Source organism: Ambystoma mexicanum, chromosome 3p (genome assembly GCF_040938575.1).
Source record: "Ambystoma mexicanum isolate Mex_15411 chromosome 3p, UKY_AmexF1_1, whole genome shotgun sequence".
Classification (NCBI taxonomy): Eukaryota; Metazoa; Chordata; class Amphibia; order Caudata; family Ambystomatidae; genus Ambystoma; species Ambystoma mexicanum.
The window spans coordinates 339461520-339485233 of NC_090925.1; the positions used below are offsets into that span (position 1 = coordinate 339461520).

At 47.2% G+C, this 23714-nt stretch overlaps 1 protein-coding gene across 1 annotated transcript in view; it reads left to right on the forward strand.

The window, feature by feature from the left end:
* The window catches only part of ANGPT4 (angiopoietin 4), a 165752-nt gene that overhangs the window by 73590 nt on the left and 68448 nt on the right, over positions 1-23714 (forward strand). Inside the window, exon 3 of the mRNA XM_069650935.1 lies at positions 9014-9135. Coding sequence (XP_069507036.1) covers positions 9014-9135 — 122 coding nt within the window. The remainder of the gene's footprint in view (positions 1-9013; positions 9136-23714) is intronic.

Sequence of the window (23714 nt, forward strand, 5' to 3'; positions counted from 1 at the left end):
GATAACAGAGGCGATCCCTACAACAATGATAGACTTGCAAAATCTGCATCTAGCTGTAACGTCTCAAGCGATGATACCGTTTATGAAACTTTTAGAAAGTAACCGTGATGTGCAAAAAGATCAAGCGACCTTGCTGGCTCTCATCCACTCAAAGCAGATTTTTGTGGAATCCTTCATAAACACTATACACAACCGTCTTAACCAGGAGGCTGAAACAAGTGCCCAATGGCAGTCGAGGCTATTTGAAATAGTGAGAAGAGATCGCGAAGAAAAGATAACATTGACGGCAGGAATGACGGAAATTATAGCAAAGGGCCACCAGCCGCAGAGTGCAAAATTACAAAATGAAATTGCTCAAAGGGAATCCACGTCAGAAGTAATAGCACATGCACAGGTGGGAAGTGTGCAGGGCAAAATTGACACACTGACGATGGATATTACCCAACGAGACGGGAATACAAATGAAATTATGGAGGCCCCAACCTCCTTATCCGAAAAGCATATGGAAAACTTTGCCATCTTCCACAACAGCAAGAACAATATCAACATGCCTCAACAAACACAGAATAAAACTAATAAACTACCTAAGAAAAAGAAAACAAATGGCTCAAGAGCCTTCCTACGAAATTTGACTACTCCGAAAGGGAACAAAATTACACAACAAGGAGGAAAAAAATCTGGAATGGAAAGTAAGTCAATGGAGCCACAAAGAGTTGAGAGCAGTGAACCGACATACATAGATCTGACTACGGTGGAAGATGTGATACCGGATCCAATTATAGAGCATCAGCAAAAAGATGTCCTCAGCCAAGAAGCCTTGTTGAACCTCTCAACTTATTCTGAAGAAGAGCAAGAAAGGAATTGGGACTCGCAAGCATCAATGAATAATCAATCTCTAATTATTGTCGACTGCTACGAAGAAGGCTTTACGATAGAATCTATTCATACAGATCTTATCTGTGAAGACATCTCGGATTCAGAACTGGAGATGTCGAGATTTAGTACGGAATCAATATCAGACGGCGAAGACTTTACATCGCAATATTCGGAGAGGAGTCAAAGCTCCAACCGATCAGAAAATAGTCTAGATACAGATCTGAGAGCCAAACTGCAGCAACCTGTGTTTACTAATCCTATGGAAACTCAGCAAAATGCTAAATTAAAAATTGAGCAAATGGAAAGTGACAACTATCAACATGAGCTGATCTTAAACAGAACTAATACTTTGTGCTTGATGCATGCAATACCGGCGCTTAGATGGATCAACACAGGACACATATAAGTAGTAGAATTTATGGATGAAAAGAACCCAGATACGATTCTTGTACATTTTCACAATACAGAGAATATTGAAAAGATCACCAATGAGGCTCCCCTCTTCTCGAAATTAGGATTTTCATGTACTGCTGTATCAACAAGTACGAGAAAACCCTTACGGGATTATCAGCATCATGTGAAGAGAACAATAAAACAGGAGAGAGAGGGGAATGATGGTGTACATTCTCCGAGGAATACTTCAAAAAACAGAATGCACAGCTCTGCAGAAAGAGTGATAAACAGATACAAGCAAGTAAACTTCAACAACCCGCCTTTCTGGAGAGACGAGGAAACGCCAAATAAGAGGACGACAGCGATGAGAAAAACCAATTCATAACCATCAACTAAAAAAGCTAAAACTACACTGTCTCTCTGTAGTTGGAACACTTGAGGATTCTCTCATCTCTTTCGTTTAAATTCGGATGACCTATGTAAACATAAGTTTATATGTTTACAAGAAACATGGATTGACATCATGCCGCGATGTGACGGTTACACTGTGATCATGAATCCTGCAATATCCCGTACAAAAGGACGCCCATCAGCTGGCCTATTAACGCTGATTAAAATGGAAGAGAATATCCAAGTGACAAACTTCACTAACATTTCACCGTGGATTCAAGTAACAAAAGTAGAAATCAGGAGTACCAAGATGACATCTGGAACTCTGGGACAAGTACCGGCGCAGAAATTAGCGATATTTAACATTTATTGGAATCAAGCAGCAATTCAGATGGAAGAATTCATTGACACTTTTTTCTCAGCTGTAGATGATGTAATGCTGGACGATAAGGACACTGAAATAATTCTATGTGGCGATCTCAATATTCATCTATTCGACCGACAAGGAACAGCGATGGAGAAAAAACTCCTCTCAGCAAGAGCGAAAAATTGGATTAAAGAAACCACATGGCGACAGCTTTACTGTACCAATCAAATGAACCACAGCACAAACAGTATTACTTGGTCCAATGGGAAAGTGTCAGCGACTCTAGATTACATATGCATGTCATCAACTTTACTGTCACTAGTAACGACACAAGACATTACAAGATCAGAAAATAGTGATCATCAAATACTCAGTATTACATGGAAAGCACCGTATTGTGAAGGTAGTAAAGTGTACTTACCTTCTATGGAAACTAATTCTGCAGTCACTCGACTACGTATTAGAGACAATCAAATGAAGAGCTTAGTAAGCACTTACATCAATCCTGAGGTGACTGGCATGGAACAAATAAACTATGAATGGATACTCTTATCGTTTCTACGAAAAATCCACAAACAAGAATCCTCGAAGAAAAGTCATCCACATGCATACAATATCCAAGTAGTTAACAAAAAAAAAGAACTGAGGAGAACGCTCATGGAAACTAAAAGAAAGAACAAGGGCAACACGTGGAACGCCATTCGACAAGCAAAACAAGGCTACAGAAATTGGATAAAGAATGCAAAAGCATTGCTCTCCCAACAAGATGCAGAAGCAATCCTAGCCCTTTTGAAAAATAACAATACAAGAGGATTGTGGAACCTACTAAATCCGCAAATGGACAACCAACACAAACTAATCCAAGGGATTGAAGAAGCTGCATGGATTAACCATTTTAAATCCATTTATGAACGAACAGTGAAAAATCAACCTATCAGAATGGAGCAGAGTGAATCGATTCCTTGGACAAACTCTTGGACATTGGAGGACATACTACCAATTATAAAGAAGCTCAATTCATCAAGGGCCTCAGGGCCAGATGGCCTAAGTAATATACTCATTAAGAAACATCCAGAGAATTGGGCTAAATTCTGTGTCCATTTATTTGCGGCAATTGAGAAAGCAAAACAAATCCCGATTACATGGACAACAGCTATTCTGATACCAATATACAAAGCAGGTGATAGACAACAGCCGATAAATTACAGACCAATTGTTCTCTTGGATCCGATTGGAAAGATCTTTGCAATGCTCCTCCTCAACAAACTTAACTTATGGATCAAAGAAAATGAGCAATTTGATATCAAGCAGACGAGATTTACTAAAAGTACTGGTACACATGTAAACCTGATGATCTTGAATCTATTGAAACAGGAGGCATTGGTCAACAACCACACGACATATGCAGCATTCATAGACCTGCACATGGCCTTTGATATGGTTAACAGGACAACACTGTGGGGAAAACTAAAGAAGTGGAATTGCCCACCGACGCTATTGGCACCCATCAAACAACTATACACCAATACCACGCTAAGAATCAGATTATCACAACAAGGACAATTGTCGGCACCCATTGAAGCAGAAAATGGGCTCAAACAGGGGTGTCCCCTTGCAGCAAGGTTGTTTAAGATGTACACCATGGATCTTTCTGAGCCCCCTCGCTTTCAGAAGGCAAATCCACCCAAATTAAATAACCAGCAGATTCACCACTTGATGTATGCAGATGACATTGTCATTGTAGACAAAATTGAGCTAGGGCTACAAAGAAGTCTCTGGGACTTGGAAACTTACATGTTGGAAAATGTCTTAGAAATAAACACTGCAAAAACAAGAATCATGCCACTTTCAGCAAAGAAAGGACAGAAAAGAAAACAACAACCCTTTCAGTTCCAAATGAATGAACAAAAACTGATCATGGTAACTGAAATTAAATATTTAGGAGTCCTAGTGAACCAATCAGCAGTAGAAACTCCTTGGATAACGCATCTGAGAACAAAAACAGCCTCATTGGCGAGACAAGGGCTTTTCATACATAGAAAATTTAGAAAATTCTCTTTGCAACCAATTCTCATATTTTACTGCCAAAAAGTGATCGCGATCCTGTGCTACGGGAGCGAGACTATGATTAATCTTGATCAATCTATCTGGGATATCTTGGAAGGCCTCTTTTGGAGGAAAATCCTTGGACTATCGAACTCATTCCCGATTAAAAGAATTAGACATGAGATTGCAACACAATCATTAAGATCAATAGTCGAGTGGAAAAAACTCGATCTGTTCAGAAAAATGATCAATGAGGATGAAATTCCAGCATACAAACTATTCCAACGAAGAAACATTACGGTGGCGAACACGGCATTAGCATTATGGAAGGATGCAATGGAACGCGTGATGGCAGTAAACAGTATAACAACGGAGATGCTTGTGAATCGCCCTCAATGTGCCAAACAAAGACTACAGCGAAATGATTGGATAGCTACTCTAACAGAGAAATCAAGTTATCAGATAAACTTGCACTGTGACTTGGACAATCGCGCTATCAATGTTTTACCTGCGTATTTGAAGCAATTTCCAGATAGGCAAATTAGGGACACATTTACTAGACTACGATTAAACCAACTACCTACCCGGGAATTGATGGCAAATAACAGACAAATGCTGAAAGAGGAAGCATTCTGTCGATTCTGTGAGAATAAACAGATGCTCGAAACTATCCATCATATCATCATGATTTGCCCTGCATTAGCCGAAAAAAGAAATTGGTTTCGAGAAATGATAACAAAACCCGGGCATGAACTCACTTGCCAGGACAGATGGAATCTAATACTGTCAGGGAACAACAGGAGCCTTACTACGGTTATAATTCAATTTTGGAACCATATAATCATGATGAAGAGGACTTAACCTTACCACTCATAGCAGTTTTCAATGTAGTAAGAAAATGACCAAAAGATGCTTTGGAGAGGATGGATAATGGGAAAATCTGTGTGCTAAAACCCTGCTTTTTCTTTTTTTTTTTTTTATTATTGTGAATTTCAGTATTGTATGATGTTATGGATAAATGAAACGTTTTTTAATAAAACTACAACATTTTAAAAAAATTTAAAAAAATAATGGTTCAATTTTGGCTCATAGAGTACACAATAGACAGATGTATGAGGGAAAAAAGAACTTTTGGTATATAAAGTATATGTGGGATTTGAACGTTTCTTGAAGAATCGTTGGACACATATGACCAGTAGCAAATTCTCTGTGTTATAATCATGTGACATTTAGGTGTTTAAAACTGTAATTTCTGCCCTCAGAAACAGTAAAGGGTAATGAATTAATTTCAGCCATTCAGCTGAACCTTATATCGCATTGTGTCCCTTTTATGTGATTTTAGACATGCATTTCTGCTTCCAAATGCGTTTGCCTGAAAGATATTGGGTTAATTGTATCTACCAAGCAGCATCTAGTGTAATACACCTTCTTGACTAAGTGTGCTTGCAGACACTTGATTTTTAAGTAGTACAGAATATCAGCACAGAGACCTGGATTCAATTACTTATTTTGTCCATATTTTCTTTTGTATAGAAGGAGAAAAGCCAAGAAATAGTGTGGAATTATTGTTTTTATAAAAGTAAAGGTAAAGACCTGTATTCATGTGTTGTACATTTTATGGGGATCATATGTAGAAAATTGAAGTTTACAAAAGCTTTATTTTAGACATATGTGATATAGGGGTTCATGATTCCCAGTAGGAAAGTCACAACTGTTGGCTTTGCCAATGCTTGTTTTCAATTGAGACAGGTTTGGCTGGATCAATTCTGAATCTTCTGTCAGAACTGTGCAGGTGTGCTTGTACAACGTATATCTAAGTGCGCCTATGTCCTACACTCGAGGCTCTCTTCATTTACCTTCAGGAGAGGAATTTCATATCCCTCTCTCCCACTGCTCGCTTAACCTGCCAATGGTGAACGCTTCTCACCCACTTGACGCATTGTCCATCACAGATCAAATGCAGGTCTTGCAAAATCTACTCGCATTGGTGAGTAGATTTTATAAAGGGTCAGTACCATTTCCATGGTACTGGACATTGCTGAGGAGTATGGGGATGTTTGATACTTTTATCTGACATTTACTGCAAAACCAACTTTGTTTACAGTAAATGGCAAATAAACATTTCACTGTGCATGGCTGCATTTTTGTGGCAGCATTGTACCAAATCTGAAGTATGCCTATGGCCATATGCACAATTTTACAGAAAACCCAGGTACGTATTTTGTCACCTGTTACCCTGCGGGAAGTGCATTTCTGTTAGGTCGGGTATTTAAACTAAGGAACCCAACCTGCAGGTCTAGTGGGATTTGAATGAATTTTCAAGGTGTGAAATGTCTGATCTATCTAAGTAAGTAGAATTCTCTGGCTATCTGGCCCTCAGCAGGGGCAAAAGAACAAGCCCCTTCTCCTCAGAACGTCCTGATATCTAAATGCCAGATCGTATTTTAATATTCTATGAAAGTAGGTGCTTGGCATGGCCTGGAGAGTAAAGATTTCTTAGATACACTAAAATCAAAATGGCTGTATTAGAAAAATATAAGGACTTTAAAAAAGGTACTGAAAGTTGAATGACTGGCCTGGACTATTTGACAAATTATGCTTTATTAGAAGGTAAGAGATCTCATAATTAATATTTGAAAATATTACCGTCAAATGGTTACAAACTGTGGCAGATCAGAAGAAGGACAAGGAGTCTGAGCTTTTTGATTTTTGGATACTCTTTATTCAAAGAAAAGTAAACATTCCTAACTTTCCCAAAGCTATGGATTTCCGTGCCTAACAAATCTAACCAGGATGCTCGTCAGTAGTCAGTCAGTCCAAAAGGAAGATCTGTCCACTGTCCAAAACTAATCTAATCTATTTTTGCACTTATCAAAACAACTAAGACACAGGAAAATGACTCCCTTCTGCTATGATTGGCTTTTTGGCAAAGTCATTTTAGTTAAGTATTCACAGATAGTTCTTGGCAATTACTTCCATCCAGTCGTATGATTCATATATTGGGCTTTTCAACATTTGCACAGTTTATTTTACACTGTGTTTCTCCCTCTCCATTTTCTTCTTCTCTCTTGTGGTTTGATTTGTTTTTATCCCTTTCTTTCCTTGGGACAACTCTAGTATTCTCAAACCTTGGAGATTCTTCCACTGGTTCTTCCATTTTTTTCTTGATTAGTAACAATAGGGCTCTTCCAATTAAAACTCTCGCTCTTCTTCAGTACTTTCGACACTTCTCCCTTACTAGGATGAGTAGGACTGTTCCAGTAACGATTTCCACTTTTCTCAAACACGTTATTGCTGAGATGAGTATGAGTGTTCCATTTATGATTTCCGCTCTTCTCAAGCACTTCTTTCTTACTGGGACGAGTAGAGTGTTCCAATAAGGATTTCCACTCTTCTCAAGCACTTTGTTTTTACTGGGACGAGAATGAGTGTTCCAGTAATGATTTCCACTCTGCTAAAACACTTCGTTCTTGCTGTGTTGAGTATGAGCCTTCCTTTCAGTATTATTGGGTCCCCACCCGGGTCTCCCACTCTCCCTGTTAACTTCTTTAGACAGGGATCGCGTCACTGGGTTTGCGGTCTTCTCAAGGTCTTCTTCAATACTTGTCAGGTTGCCTTTTCCACTCTTTGTTTCCTCCTCACTCGGAACATTCTGTGGTGCCCTCTAGTATGTGGTTTAGGCATTGTTTAGGGACTCCTCAATCCACCGGTCTCTGGTCACGCCACCAATTCTCACTCGATCACTTCTTGTTAGTGAAGTCTTCCTTTGGCTTCTTGGCTTTCCGGCTTTCCTCAAGGTCAGTTTTCTGGCCTTGCACACCATCGTCCCTCCAGCCTCGGAAGCTGTGCTTGCCGGTTTCTTTCAGCTCCGCCTTCACAGCTGCTTCGGATCTCCCAGGCTTCTTTCTCTGTTAGGTCCTCTCCCCATTGATTTTTCTTTTTAAATCTGCTTATTGGCAAGTATACTTAACAGCTGGACAAGCCGCTGGGAAGATATAAGAGTACCAGATTGACAACAAGCAATAACAAGCAACAACAAAAAAAACAGAACAAAAAGGGCAACCAATGTTATATAAGATAAAGATTTCCGATAGAGGTGACACATGCGGTTAGAGCCGCAGCTCAGTTATCCAGGGGCAGGAGGGGGCCGTCTTCCCAGTTCCAGTACCAGCTAGTCCATATTTCAGTTCCAAGTAGACCATTACCGCCCCGATTGTAGTTCCAGTATCTATGTAAAAGAGCATCCAAGTGCTCAGGGGCATCTATCGTCAGATGGGTGGAACATTACCAGTATGAGTTTATTCCAAGCTGTCATGTTTTCAATGGGTTCACGGATCCCCCGTCTAATGGCCCTGTACCAAGACACGGTTTCAGGTGTGCTCCAGGTCTTAAGGTCGCTGCGCCAGAGCTGATATTGCGGGCCCCCTTTCAGCTTCCATGCATTAGCTATTCTTGTTTTGGCCAGAACACAGTATAAGTCCATGAAATTGACCATGTGTAGTTTCTTCTCTGGTCTTGGGTGTACTCCCAGCAAAACTTCCATCAGGGACCACTGATAGATGTCAACTCCAGCACCCGTGCATGCCACCTCTATCTGATGCCAAAAGGCGCAGACCTTCGGGCAATACCAAAACATATGTGCGATGTTCGCATTATCGTTTCCACACCATGGGCAGTTGGGCGATACTCTAGCGTCTATTTTAGCTACTCTGCTTGGAGTCATACATGTCCTGTGCAACAAGTTAAGCTGGAGAAGACAAAACCTGGCATTGCGTGAGACCTTTTTTACAAATCATAGCGTTATCCCATTGACCATCACTCAACGCTTGACCCAGAAAAGTTTCCCACTGTGATCGGAGTGCCGTGCTTCTCTCATACGCTGCATTCAACAAGCGACACAATGCTGCATTCAACAAGTGACGCGACTCTCTTTTCACGCAGGTCCTAAATCAGACATCGAGGATCAAGGCCCAGCTTTTGGAAACGTCCCTCTCCACAAACAAGCTGGAAGAGCAGCTCCTGTCCCAGCTGAAGGACATCCACTGGCTGCACAACTGGAACAGGTAGAGCAAGGGAGGGCTGTCCTCAACCCAGTCATGAATTGAGTGAATGGCACACAGGCAAGGGGATTACACATGTGCATCTCTCACACAGGTAGCGCCCCCGCCCCCATTCACCCATGCAACGCATATTTACATGCGCACACACACACACACCACATCACACCAGTGCCCACTGCACACCGTTTAAGAGCACTGTTGCTGTGTGAACGCCAGTGGTAAAAACACACCCCTTTCCCCCACGTACATGGCGCAAGTGGAACGCATTTAGATAGTGGGGAAGGGGGGTAAGTGGTGGACAAAGTAGTACTCACCTGTCAACAAGAAAAGGGGAATTCCACTGGAATTCACCAGGGCTGGACTGGGAACTAAAAGAGGCCCTGGAAATAATTACTGGGGACCAAAAGAGGCCCTGGAAATAAAGTTCAAAGTGGCCCTGTATGACACCTTTTCAGCAAGCCCAATGCTTTTCCTATGAGAAAATTTGGAAATACCACAGAAAAGAAGCCCAGGGTGCAGAGGCCCACCGGGAAATCTCCAGAGTTCCCTATGGGCCAGTCCACCCCTGGAATTCACACGCTGGCATTAGCACATGGAAATCTGCGCATTCAAGCAAGGGGTGTTACCTCTTCCCTTCTCCCCACCCTCCCCCCATCCTTGATTTCTCTTTTTGTCGTCACCTCTACCACGCTGCTCTACTCTAGCAGGCAACCTCGCTCTAAGCCAGGGCTATCCAACTCCAGGTCTAGATGGCTAGGATCCCGATGGGTTTTCAGGATATCTCTCATTAATATTCATGAAGACAAATGTGCATACATTTCGAATCATTGTACGCAAATGTACCTCATGTATATTAATGAGAGGTATCCTGAAAACCCGACATGGATCTGGCCCTCACGGCCTGGAGTTGGACAGCCATGCTCTAAACCAGGGTTGTCCAACTCCAGGTCTCGATGGCTGGGATCCCGATGGGTTTTCTGGATATCTCTCATTAATATTCATGAAGACAAATGTGCATACATTTCGAATCGTACGCAAATGTACCTCATGTATATTAATGAGAGGTATCCTGAAAACCCGACATGGATCTGGCTCTCACGGCCTGGAGTTGGACAACCATGCTCTAAGCCAGGGTTGTCCAACTCCAGGTCTCGATGGCTGGGATCCCGATGGGATCCCGATGGGTTTTCAGGATATCTCTCATTAATATTCATGAAGACAAATGTGCATAAATTTCGAATCATTGTACGCAAATGTACCTCATGTATATTAATGAGAGGTATCCTGAAAACCCGACATGGATCTGGCCCTCACTGGGATAGCATCCTCCCAAACAGGGGTGTTGTTAGGTCTGGAAAAGGTCCGTGGCTAAGTTAATGCTGGGACTGTCGGGACGGGGGGCTAGCTATAGCCTTTTGGTTGCAGACCCTGAGATTATATCTGGGGCTACAACCAAAAGACCAGCGTCTATAGCCCCCTCAGCCTCCCCCCTAGCTACGCCTCTGCTCCCACATGACTCTGCCATTCCCTTAGAAGCGCCCCCCGCAGAAACCAGGCGCCTCTGACCTTCACCTGCACCAGTGGTTTCACATCTGCACCTCTCACCATCCCACCTAACAACCCCCTCTTCTCTTACAGAGCCACGTGCACTGAGGCCAACAAAACGGGCGCCAGATGTATGGCAGCCTACAATACCTGTATAACCGCCTATGAATAATGCTCTTATTACAGGCTAGTCGTGACATCACCACTAGCCTGTAATACCAGAATGGCATCACTGCTGCTCTGTAATCAACGCTTACGCTTCGCTTGTGACGTCACAGTGCCTGCTAGAATTGCAGCTGCCACCGCAGCCCTTGTGAGAAGCTGTGGCACGCTATACTAATGATTGTCTTGTAAATCTCTTCCTCTGACGCTTTACAGCCATTCACGGATAAGGAACTGTTCCCAGTGGTGTGGTTCTTGTGCGCTGACACGCGAGGTCAAGAATCGGGAATGCTATTACTTCTTTTAAAGCACACTTCAAAACGTTTTTTAGATGCATTTATTAAACAGTGTAAGCTATTTTACTGCAACTCATTAGAAGCTGCATGTTAGTTTGTTGTTGTTATTCTACATGGATTCAATGTATCATACGTGTGGAGGGTGTCCTACGTTTCCATAAACTAAAGGCCAGTTACTAAAGAGGGTGACAGTGAATGGCCATGTATTATAAGGAATACATACCCACCCCCTGTAACATACGGCGGGCAGCGCTTTAGCCCAGAATCATCGTTATTATAGCCCTGCAATTGGGGGTGGGTGGGGGCTGTCGAGGGGGGCATCTCGCATTCTGGTGCAAAAATCCCCAGAGCCTTGCAGCGCCTTCAGTTCATAGTGCCTAGCGCCCATCGTGGGGGAGACAGCGTCACCAACGCTCAGACCAGGGAGACGCCGCATTCCACGAAGGCGCTTGCTGTATTGAGGGGAGCCCTTCCCAGGGTGGTGTACCCTTACAATCAGAGAACGCTGCGGCAAAGACTGTTACTAGATCAAAGGTCTACGCCCTTCCTATAGCGACTGACCTAGCAGACTTCTGCCACACGAAGGGGCTATGCCAGATCACCCCTCCTGGGGAACTCGTATAGACAGTAACTTGGAATCTCGTGCCCCACCTTTATAGTGCTGCAAAGAGGAATATTGTTTAAAGTCACCCTTACACCCCCAGTAGTGCCCCATTGAAGTCTTGTAGATCCTCTGGGGTCAGGTAATCGATAGTGTCAGAAATATGCGCGTTCTCCGTCGAAGGAGAATTCAACACATTTTTTTAATCGAGTTTTGCCACAAATGTTTGTGGGGTGTGGTTTAGGGTTATAAAAAGAGTAGAGGGGGTTTAGGGATGTGGGGTGCACTGCGGGGGTCTCCTGCGATGGAATGACGTAGAAGCACGCGGAAGCACCGGCAGACAAGTGAGATCCAAGGGCTTTTGTCCATCACAGGACCAGCAACTCCCTTCCCGCTCATTTGTAAACTGCTGGTTTAGCAGCCAGGCTGAGCCACACCTGAGCAGGGCACTCACACGGTGCCCTTGGTCCTTCGCAGTGCCGGCACGCAGAGGGGTCTAGTGGCACAAGTGCCCATCACCTGGCCTTCATGGTTTGCCCCCTGTGCCTTTCCATGGAGTACTCGCATGCCCCTGCTGCAAGCCAGCCAGGGCGTCTGCAGAGAAGGGCCTTCTGTGTTCCAGGAGTGGCGGCGTGGAAATAAGCCAGCTCACCAGACACAAGAGCCACACCCAGGAGGAATTCACCAAAAGGGGTCATGTGGAGGTAAATAGGGAACTGGGGGGGCTAGTCAGGGCTCAGGGCTAGCTCAGCAGGGAGGGGAATTCATGCATCCCCCCAGGCCAGGAACATGACTAGTGGGCCACCAGCTCACCAGACACAAGAGCCACACCCAGGAGGAATTCACCAAAAGGGGGTCATGTGGAGGTAAATAGGGAACTGGGGGGGGGCTAGTCAGGGCTCAGGGCTAGCTCAGCAGGGAGGGGAATTCATGCATCCCCCCAGGCCAGGAACATGACTAGTGGGCCACCAGCTCACCAGACACAAGAGCCACACCCAGGAGGAATTCACCAAAAGGGGGTCATGTGGAGGTAAATAGGGAACTGGGGGGGCTAATCAGGGCTCAGGGCTAGCTCAGCAGGGAGGGGAATTCATGCATCCCCCCAGGCCAGGAACATGACTAGTGGGCCACCAGCTCACCAGACACAAGAGCCACACCCAGGAGGAATTCACCAAAAGGGGGTCATGTGGAGGTAAATAGGGAACTGGGGGGGGCTAATCAGGGCTCAGGGCTAGCTCAGCAGGGAGGGGAATTCATGCATCCCCCCAGGCCAGGAACATGACTAGTGGGCCACCAGCTCACCAGACACAAGAGCCACACCCAGGAGGAATTCACCAAAAGGGGGTCATGTGGAGGTAATTAGGGAACTGGGGGGGCTAATCAGGGCTCAGGGCTAGCTCAGCAGGGAGGGGAATTCATGCATCCCCCCAGGCCAGGAACATGACTAGTGGGCCACCAGCTCACCAGACACAAGAGCCACACCCAGGAGGAATTCACCAAAAGGGGGTCATGTGGAGGTAAATAGGGAACTGGGGGGGCTAATCAGGGCTCAGGGCTAGCTCAGCAGGGAGGGGAATTCATGCATCCCCCCAGGCCAGGAACATGACTAGTGGGCCACCAGCTCACCAGACACAAGAGCCACACTCAGGAGGAATTCACCAAAAGGGGGTCATGTGGAGGTAAATAGGGAACTGGGGGGGGGGGTAATCAGGGCTCAGGGCTAGCTCAGCAGGGAGGGGAATTCATGCATCCCCCCAGGCCAGGAACATGACTAGTGGGCCACCAGCTCACCAGACACAAGAGCCACACCCAGGAAGAATTCACCAAAAGGGGGTCATGTGGAGGTAAATAGGGAACTGGGGGGGGGGGCTAATCAGGGCTCAGGGCTAGCTCAGCAGGGAGGGGAATTCATGCATCCCCCCAGGCCAGGAACATGACTAGTGGGCCACCAGCTCACCAGACACAAGAGCCACACCCAGGAGGAATTCACCAAAAGGGGGTCATGTGGAGATAAATAGGGAACTGGGGGGGCTAATCAGGGCTCAGGGCTAGCTCAGCAGGGAGGGGAATTCATGCATCCCCCCAGGCCAGGAACATGACTAGTGGGCCACCAGCTCACCAGACACAAGAGCCACACCCAGGAGGAATTCACCAAAAGGGGGTCATGTGGAGGTAAATAGGGAACTGGGGGGGGCTAATCAGGGCTCAGGGCTAGCTCAGCAGGGAGGGGAATTCATGCATCCCCCCAGGCCAGGAACATGACTAGTGGGCCACCAGCTCACCAGACACAAGAGCCACACCCAGGAGGAATTCACCAAAAGGGGGTCATGTGGAGGTAGATAGGGAACTGGAGGGCTAAGCAGGGCTCAGCGCTAGCTCAGCAGGGAGGGGAATTCATGCATCCCCCCAGGCCAGGAACAGGACTAGTGGGCCACCAGCCCACCAGGAAACAGCAGCTGGGCAAGCACCGGGCACCGCAAGGAATCACCCTGATTCTTACACAGCAGCAATTCGGGCACAGAGGGGGGAAGGAATGAAAGGGTGGGTGTACAAAGACACAAGCACCGGACCTGCGGAGAAGAGTGGTCGAAGTGTACGGAAAGAAGTAGTGGGACTAGCCCCCCCGGGGGGGGGGTCCACCGGGAGCGGGGTGCTGGCCTTCAAACTATTGGTGGCTGGGATTCTCCCCAAACCTGAAACTTGTGGATAACCTGATGTGGTGGGTTCCCCAAAAATAACAAAGCAACACTTAAAATCCACCCTTTGAAAGACCTATTGAAGTAACTGTTGGCTGGGATCACGGTCCAGATAAATCTGTCGAATTGCCGCCAAACTCGGTTACCGTAACCACCCCTTGGTCCCATGGCATTACCACCGGACCATGAGTGGTGGCAAGGTGGTGTAAATCAAACATGAGAACAGGTGGGTCCCACCCCTCTCTGAAACAAGCGGTAGTCTTAAAATGTGCATTAGGGAGTACGGGAGCCCTACACAGAAAGACCCTCAACACTGGGGCAATGAGTCCCCCAGAGTTCATCCCAGGAGAGCCGTCCTAGGAAGCCAAGCCGCGTGCCCAACCAACACTGCTCAAAGAGCCAGGAAGCCATTTGCTTTCCTAGAACAGCCGTCCTAGGATTTACTCGGAAGCAGCTGTAAATCGCCATTTTTGGAGTTCATGTGAATCCGTGGGGATGTTCAACAGATTTACAGTGAGCGTTAATACTGCACGGTAAACCTGCTGATTTTTGGGCATAAAGTGGAGGATTTACCTCCAAACCTGCAGGATCCCAGTGCGGTAATGCGTGGACAAAGTTTCAGCATTTTAACGCCATTTTTACCACCCATCGATACTGCCAATGCGGCCCTTTATATCTCTTTGGAACACATCCCTGCCTCTGCTCTTCATCTCTTTCTGGTGTCCACCTTACTCAGGCTTCCATCGGACTCCCTCTCAACCAGAATTGAATCATTCAAATGGAACTTCCCTTGTTATGCTCTAGGCCTTGCCTCTCGGTTATAGAATGCAGTGTTGGGGTCGCTTCCCTTCTGGTGCTGTACTCTAACTCCACCAAAGTACAGCCGTTTGTTATCTTTTTTCCTTGTGACCCACTGCACTTTGCTTCTCTTTCCCAGAATGCAGCATTGAGCGTGCTTTACCTCTTGCACTGTATTCTATCACTCCACCAGAGCACAGTGTTTTCATTTCCTTTCCCTTGTGATGCTCTGAGACATGAAGCTATTTTAGATCATGCTCCTTTAACCAAATTCTGGACAATCACTAAACAAAAGATCAAAAATGTCCACCTGATTCTCCCTTTTGTTGTTTCCCAGGTCTCAACAACGTAGTACGTTGACCAAATAAGTACTAAGTCAATCCACATTAACCATGACACAAATAAATATTCACAATTTTATTTCATATAAATTACACCACAATCACTCATACACCAATTTCATACAATTGAATAAAAAAATGTCTAAAATGTCATATATTTCTAAAACCTTTACAAAATATTCCTAAAATTAAGTATATCACCAATCGTAGAAAAAATAGAAATTATTATAGTTTTTTTTCAACAAAAACGTATAATGTGCTAGACCCTGTGACACCCTGCCTATACAAAACTATATGATGTAAGACACCTTTATGGACACCACATTAGTTATACATAAAGGAACACAATGGTCGGTAGCTCGTGGGTTCCTTTCTATTTAGGATACCTCATATATATCTTACCATGATCAGAGTAATATTCATCCCCATTTATTGCTACCCTGGGGTTTATTCCAACTAAATATGTTAATCTACCGTATTGTTAACAACTCACAATACTATATCTTAACAACCCAACATGTTTCGTTCAACACAATATTGCTTTCCACAACTCTTCTGAACTTCATCAGGGGGACCATATGTACCCTTCTTCCATCTATCTTATTGCTAGGGTGACTAAACACTATACGCAACACAACTCAATGTACTGTTGGTTAAGTAAAGTCTAACTTTACTACGCACAACTCTCGACCGTGTATCACAATTCACAGTCTCTTGACCACGGTTCTAGGGGAGAGCCACAACACCTATGTCGGACAACTCAATTTCTCTGGCTTTTAGGCATTTTGCCACACGTGTATATCTACTGGTATCCGCAATGCGGCAATCAACAAGTCAATTGTCCTCTTCGGGTAGATCTGTTCATTAGCGGTGACCGTACTATTCACGTACCAACACGAGTTCCGTATTCGGATCGCTCGCCTTCCGAGTATCACCACTGATCGCCGTAGCCGCCCCAGCTCCTTTCTCTCTTTGTCTCTCTTTCCCAGAATGCAGCATTGAGCATCCTATACCTCTTGCACTGTATTCTATCACTCACCAGAGCACAATGTTTTGATTTCCTTTCCCTTGCGATGCTCTGGGCTTTGGAAGCCGGAGCCAGTCTCCATCTCAACCTTCCCTTTATTCCTGAATTCCACAACTAAATTCCCTCTTCCCTTGCCCCTCCCTTTCCTCACGCCTCCTGGTCCCCTCCCCTGGTCCTGAGCCCTTTCCCTTAAAAGGGCTCTATCCTCATTCCCTCACAACTTCTCCCCCCCACTTAACATGAGACTTCCCAGGCTACATTTGTTCAATCAGCCGTTGGGGTCTCCTTATGGTTCGACGAGCCCTGCTCGATGGCTTGTGGGTCTTACCCACATTTCCTCGTTGCGGTGGTTCGTGTGTCTCCCCGCTCTCTACTCCTTCCCTCCTGATCGCTGCCTCTTTCGTTGGTTGAGGTTCCTACAGGTATAGCTCGTGGAGGAGGGAGGCCTTTGGTGTCATTCCTTCCTGGTCCTTTATCGTGGTTATCACTGGTTCTTCCGCCCCTGTAACTCGGAGGGGGACTGCGCGGTATGTCCTTTCTTTAGCTTTCATTGTCCCTCCCATATCTTTTTCAGGCGTGTGGTTCTTTACTTGGGTGACTTCGAAAGATCTATAGTGGGTGTTGATGAGGGCGCGCTGTAGTGCCGTCCGATGAATGAGACGGTTGTGCCCTGTGGCGGGACTCGTGCCATGTGGATGGCAGCAGGTCTTCTATGGTCTTCCCGAGTTGGGTCGCGGATAACTGTCCCTTTGGCTGTGTCGGCTATGCTGTTCCCCACTGGAATCTATGGACATGGGACTTGCACAGGGAGTATGCTTGTTCATTGCTGATGTTGATTGTGGCTTCCGCGCCCCCCCCCCCTGTTTTGGCATCTTGTAAGGTCCTCGGTGGCTTAACTCCGGGTGGGTGCTCATGTCTGGGTGGGTTGGCTCTCATGACGGTGGTCTGTGCCACTTGTGGTACCAGGTTCCTCTCTTGCGGTGGCGGTGCCTGGATCCTTCCGTGTATTGACCAGGGGTTCGGGCCACCCAGGCTTGGTGGTGGTGTAGGACGGCATGCAGGGTTTGTAGGTGGTCTCACTCTGAACATCGCCTGAAAGTGGCTTTCTTGGCCACACCGCCGGCATCTCCGTCCGATGGCCAGGCATAGTCATCTGTGCGGGACCTCCTACCCGCACCTGTGGCACTGCGTGTTGCTCAGGGTTTGTTGCCGGTGGCTTCTAGGTCTTCGCTGCCGCCAGAGTCATGTGGGCTTGAGGTATTCTGGCTGCCCTGCCGTAAGGGCCGCAATGGAGTCACGTTCGTTTTTGCTTTCAATGGTGGCTACCTGTGCGTCGATCCACTTGTACGTTTTTGCCAGAGTGAGTATTTTCGTTAGGGGCAGGGGCTTTAAGAGAATTTGTTTTCTGAGAGTTGATGAGGTGCACCCTTCTATGATCCTCAGCCGTATAGCCTCCTCGTCATTGAAGTTGGCAAAGTCGCAGTGCAGTATTTTCTGTTGGAGACGGATGACGAACTCTCCGATGGACTCATGAGGAAGCTGCATGTGTTGATTGAATGCAAATCATTCATAGTCTTTGTTGGAGCCTACTAGTCTGTCGTTGACTGCAGTGAGCAGACGTTGGTACGTGGTCCTGTCTTGTGCTGGAATCGTCTTGATAATGCCTCTTATTTCTTTTCCTGCCACGTTGGTGAAAATGTTCATTTTGTTGGGTTAATCTTGCCCCACGATGGCTCCTAGGAAGTCCTCGAACTCCTCGACCCAGTCTTCCCATCTTTGTCCCTGATCGTGATGCGGGTTCAATGTGAATGGATTGGGCCGTCGCATAAGGGTGGCATATGATGCAGGTCCCAGATTGACCAGGGCAGGTGCTCCTCCGTCTGCAGCCACATGTGCTTGGTCGACCATGATGGTGGGGTGTTGTGGCAGGGGCCCTTGCAATGGCATTGTCTGTCATCTTGCTAGCCTCCTATGGCGCGGTCGTGGTCCAGCTGTGGGTAGGTTGTGGTGGATGTTCCATTGTGCGTTAGGTCTGCGCACGGATTTGCTGTTCACTCTCTGCAGTGGTCTGTCCTTGCGTAGTGTGGTCTGTTGTGTGGTGGGGTGTCACCCTTGCTTCCCGTAGCGGAAGGGTCTCTATGGTAGCAATTGTTGCCACTCCTGTATCGGGGCTGCTGATGTGCAGATGCTTTGTATGTGCCGTGCTGCTCTCGTTTGCGTGCTGGGAGGTTTTGGCGCACTTTCATGTGGGTGAGCTTCGTATCTCAGTGGCTGGGTAGATGCAGCTGCCTTAAGGTGCTGTGCAGTGAGGCTGATGGTTCTCTGGTTAGGCTTTGGTGTTTTCCCACATGGGCTTTATTTCCTCTGCAATTGTTTGAACTGCTCGGCGCGGCAGCTGTGATGTGCGTGGTATGACTGGTGAGCTGGTTTGCGGCCTGGTCGGGTGGGTCCTGTCGGGGTGGGCCACAGTGCTTATGGGTCTGCTTGGCAGGGCCGTGGGTGTGGGCCTCTTTCCTCTCTTTGGAGGCCTCTGACTGCGGCTGGCTGGTGTGGTGGGACCTACAAGTGTGCCCCACTGTTTCTTTTGGGTTGAGGTTCACGCTGGAGTTCGTGGAGGTGTAGGTTTTGCCCTGCAGGCCTGTGGGCTGGTGGCTCTCTAGGTCTGGGTCCTCTAAATATCACATGGCGCTCCTGGGAGAGTTCGATGTGCCACTAGCGTTAGATACAACTTGGCCATTGCTCCAAGGGCGTGGGTCTTCTTACCAGTGTGCCTGTTTCCCGTATGAGCTGCAGCTGCTGAGCTTCAGAGCTCATCGTGGCGGGCTGCTGAGCTCTTCTGGGATCCATCGTGCTACGGCTTGGGCTGGCAGGCTCTTCTCAGCGACCTCCACGCTTCTGCGCGGGCTTCTGGGCACCTTCCTCTCTTCTTTTCCTGCCGGCATGGGCTGCCGGATTCGGCGTCTTCGGTCCTCTTGGAGAGTTACGCCCGCGGCTTCCTTCACGTGTGCGGGCTGCTGGCCTTCCTGCCTCCGGTCCTCTGGATGCCTGCTGGGCTCGTCTTCCAGCTGGGCAGGTCTTGTGCGTCCTAGCACCGTCTTGCTGGAGGCTGTTACCGTTGTACTCCTCCGAACACCGGGCTCCTCCTTGGCGGCGTCCGTCACGTTCCTCATATTGCTGGGCGCCTGTTCTCTGTTCTGTTGGTGTGGCGTGCAGCGGGTGGCACCGTCCCTTTGGTGCCGGTGTCGCTCGTCGGGTCTCTGATGGGCGTGCAGCCCGCCGTCCTGTTGCAGGGCACCTTCGTCCCGCACCATCACTGCTGGGCACGCAGGCCCTACTTTGGCAGAGATATATGTTCCCCTTCATTGCTGGGCTATGTTTCTGCTGCCGGCTTTCTTCCGTGGGCCACAAGGTATACTTGGTCGGCTATTCTTGTCCTTTGCTGGGCATTTCACGCCCGTCTGCTGCTGGGCTCTGGTGTAGCTCCTCCTGCTGGGCTCATTGCCTGACGTGGTTTCTGCAGCTGGACTCTGCTGGCTCCCCGTTCTGCTGGGTGTTCTTCACCCCTCCATACCGCCTGCTACACGCAGTTGTTGGCCCCTATCTTGGGCCGGGCCATGCACATTAAATGAGGACGCAGGAGCCAGTCTCCATCTGAGCCTTCCCTTTATTCCCCCATTACACAACTAACTTCCCTCTTCCCTTGCCCCTCCCTTTCCTCCCGCCTCCTGCTCCCCTCCTCTGGTCCTGAGCCCTTTCCCTTAAAGGGGCTCTGTCCTTATTCCCTTAACACTTTACCTCTTGCACTGTATTCTATCACTCTCCAGAGCAGTGTTTTAATTTTCTTTTCCTTGGGATGCTTTGGCTTTGGCCTCTGTTTCCCAGAGTTCAGCACTGAGTGTGCTTTACCTCCGGCAGTATATTCTTTCATGTCACCAGAGCACAGTGTTTTCATTTCTTTTCCTTGGGATGCTTTGGGTTTGAACTCTGTTTCCCAGAATGCATCATTGAGGGTGATTTACATCTGGAACTGTACTTGTTCCCTCCACTGCACTGGAGTAGAGTGTTTTGTTGTCCTTTGCTTCTCTTACCCAGAACTCGGTGGCTCTGTTGCTTCACTTCTGACACTTCTCTCGGACCAAGACAGGGCTAAGATTCCCATAATGCACTATTTCCAATGCATCAACCATCTCAGAGAATTCTCTCTCCTTCTGTCAACACTGTCTCCTTTGTCTCAAATGTGATGCTCGGTGACTGGACTCCACTCCCAGAGTCCACTCACTGGCCGTTCACTCCCCATCCTGGAGTGAAAGGATTCTGGCATGATGTCTCCTGGTTTCTGGGCTGCCCCGCATCATCACATGACTTCTCCCCGTCTCTTGGGTTCACCATTCTCCTCTCTGACTCGTCTGGGTTGAGTCCGTCTCTCAGACACCCAAAGTCTCCCTTGCCTTAGTCAGTTGTGCTTTCGCAGACTGGATTTGCAAGATCGCCCATTGGCCACACTGCACCACTTTTGGCTTACTGCACAAAAACCCAGACTCATTTAAAGTAGAAAAGGTCGCTTTAATGTGACAGGCCAAAGCTTACAATTAACTGCTTTCCTGGCTCCATGGCCTTACAGACTAACAAAATATTTTAAACAACCAATTAATAATTCAACATTTTCATTTTCCCCAACAATTAAATAATTAAATAATTCCACTTCCTCCCTAACTATCCCTTGGACCCTACCGTCTCCTTACCACTTCTCCAGGCATCCCGCTTTCTCCCCGGGGCCATGCCCCTCCAGGTTCAATACCTGTTCCCCCGGGGTAGCCCGCTTGTGCAAACAGCACCACCCCATCCTTTCCCGCGCCATTCCCCCATTGTGCTTCCCTCCCCCCACATCTAAAGGGGCCATGCCCCCGGCACCAGAAAAACCCTCCCCCAAGGTGTTCTTTCTGCCCCAGCCCCCCACATTCGTTCCTACTTCCAACTCTTTAGCATATCTCTCACCAACCAGATCAATTCCGATAATAAGTATTTCCAATAGCTGACAAATGAACACCATCCTCTCTAAATATCATGAATCCTTCATAAACTATGTCTATGTGGTCCAAAACCTGCACCGCCGCTGAGGCACAAAATTTCACCATTTCTCTGTTTATCTCCTTCCTCGCCCGCTCTATTGCTCCCTCACTTCTCACCCGCTTCCAAACTCTCTGCGGCAACAACTTGGTCTAAACTACACATGCTTGAGGCCACATTTCTCGGACCCATAACAAATCCCTTTTCATTTTCTTAAGAAGAGCCACACCCGTATCCCTTACCAGGTCATTTTCCCCAGCATGAATAATCACCCCATCTGGAGACCCATAGCGTTCCCTCAACCCAGCCAACATAGGAAGTAACTGATCCCAGCCATGCCCCCCTAAACCGGACCATTTTATCAAAATATCTTTATAGCTGCAACCCAATTGCCTGCCAAAAACCCTTTTCTCTGCTTCCTTCCCTGCCCACTTATCAATTGAATGGCCGACAATCTAGATTTGCGCCATCTCCCCCGACTTTCGAGCAGCATCTGAAAAAGAAATTACAAAATCACTTACAAATTAAACCATCCTACCACATACCAGTCTCCTTAAGTTCCCTGAAGCCTTCCTTCAAACATCCCCTTTACCCAAATCCCTCACATACCCCTTGTATCTCTCGGACCTCCAACGCCCCAAGCTTTTCGCCTTATCCTCCGAAAAGCCCAGCCTACTACCCTCAGATGCTGCACCCATCCTAAAGGAATGTGTTCCAAACTCCTCCGCCTTTTCCCCTACCGTACCGCTATCGCAATACCCCCAGAACCTGTGCCGCTGATACCGGCGCCCCATCCTCATGCTGAAAAACCAAACCTGTCCTCCCCCCACAACTCTCCTTTCACACCAAACCTGTCTTAACCGGGCATAAATCCTTGCTCCCTCGACCCAGCAAAACCCAAGAGCCCTTTCCTTTTTGATCTGTCTTAGACCTCTTGATTCTGATGTCCAAACCTAACTCTGTACATTGGACATCTTCCCATTGCAGTCCCCCTATCCCACTCTTTCTCCCCACCAGCTCAGAAACCCTAAAAGCCCCAAAGAACAGCCAAGTAAAACAATTCACAAACAGCTCCCCTTCCCATGCCGACCAGCAACCCCCCCACAGCCTGACACAACCTCTTTAGCAATTCCGCCGATGCCGGTCTCTTCTTATCCTTATCCCTCTTACTTTCCCTTGCCCAGCCTTCCAACATCCTGTTTGCCATTTCTCCACCACACGGCTGAAAACCGCAAAACCATTTCCCGTAGAAAGCAATCCCTGCCAATTTCCCCGTTATAGTTGCCCTAGACCAGCCACTATCCATGCACCTCAAGAGGAAATTAGTAACATCATCCCTTCTCCACACTTCCGCATCCCACCTTCCCTTCTAACACCAAGCTCCCCCCTGCTATAAAATCCTCCTAAGCCCTCCTGTATGCCTCTCTAGATGTTGGGCCAAGGGAACCTTCCACCAATGCAAGTGCTCTCAGCTTCCTATTTTCCACAGCTCCTCCGGAATCTGCTGCCCCTCCTGATCCGCATCTGGAGCCAATCCAGGGAATCTCTGCCATTGAAAACAAGATAATGCAGCAGCGATGTCATTATCCTTCCCTGGCACATGTGTTGCCTTAAGCACCACATTCCATTCCATGCAACGCAGAACAAACTCTCTCATCAATCTCGCCACCCTCTGATCCCTTGCTGACTGCCTGTTCACTACATGAACCACGCATTTGTTGTCAATGTTGAAATTCACTTTCTTATTTTGCAAATCCTTCCCCCACAGTCCCAATACAACCAGCAAAGGGAAAAATTCTAGGAATGCTATACTCCTTCCTTCTTTCAACCAAAGTGATGGCCACTTCTCAGCACACCACTTTCCTCCCCAGAAAACTCCAAAACCTCCCTCTCCTGCTGCATCCGAGAATATCTGCACCTCCCATGACACCGGATCTCCCTGCAACCACATGGACACTTCGTTAAAGCTCTCCAAAAAATGCAGCCAAATTCTACAATCTTCCTGCACTGCACCTGATACTCTTATCCGATGATGTGGGCACTTAGCTC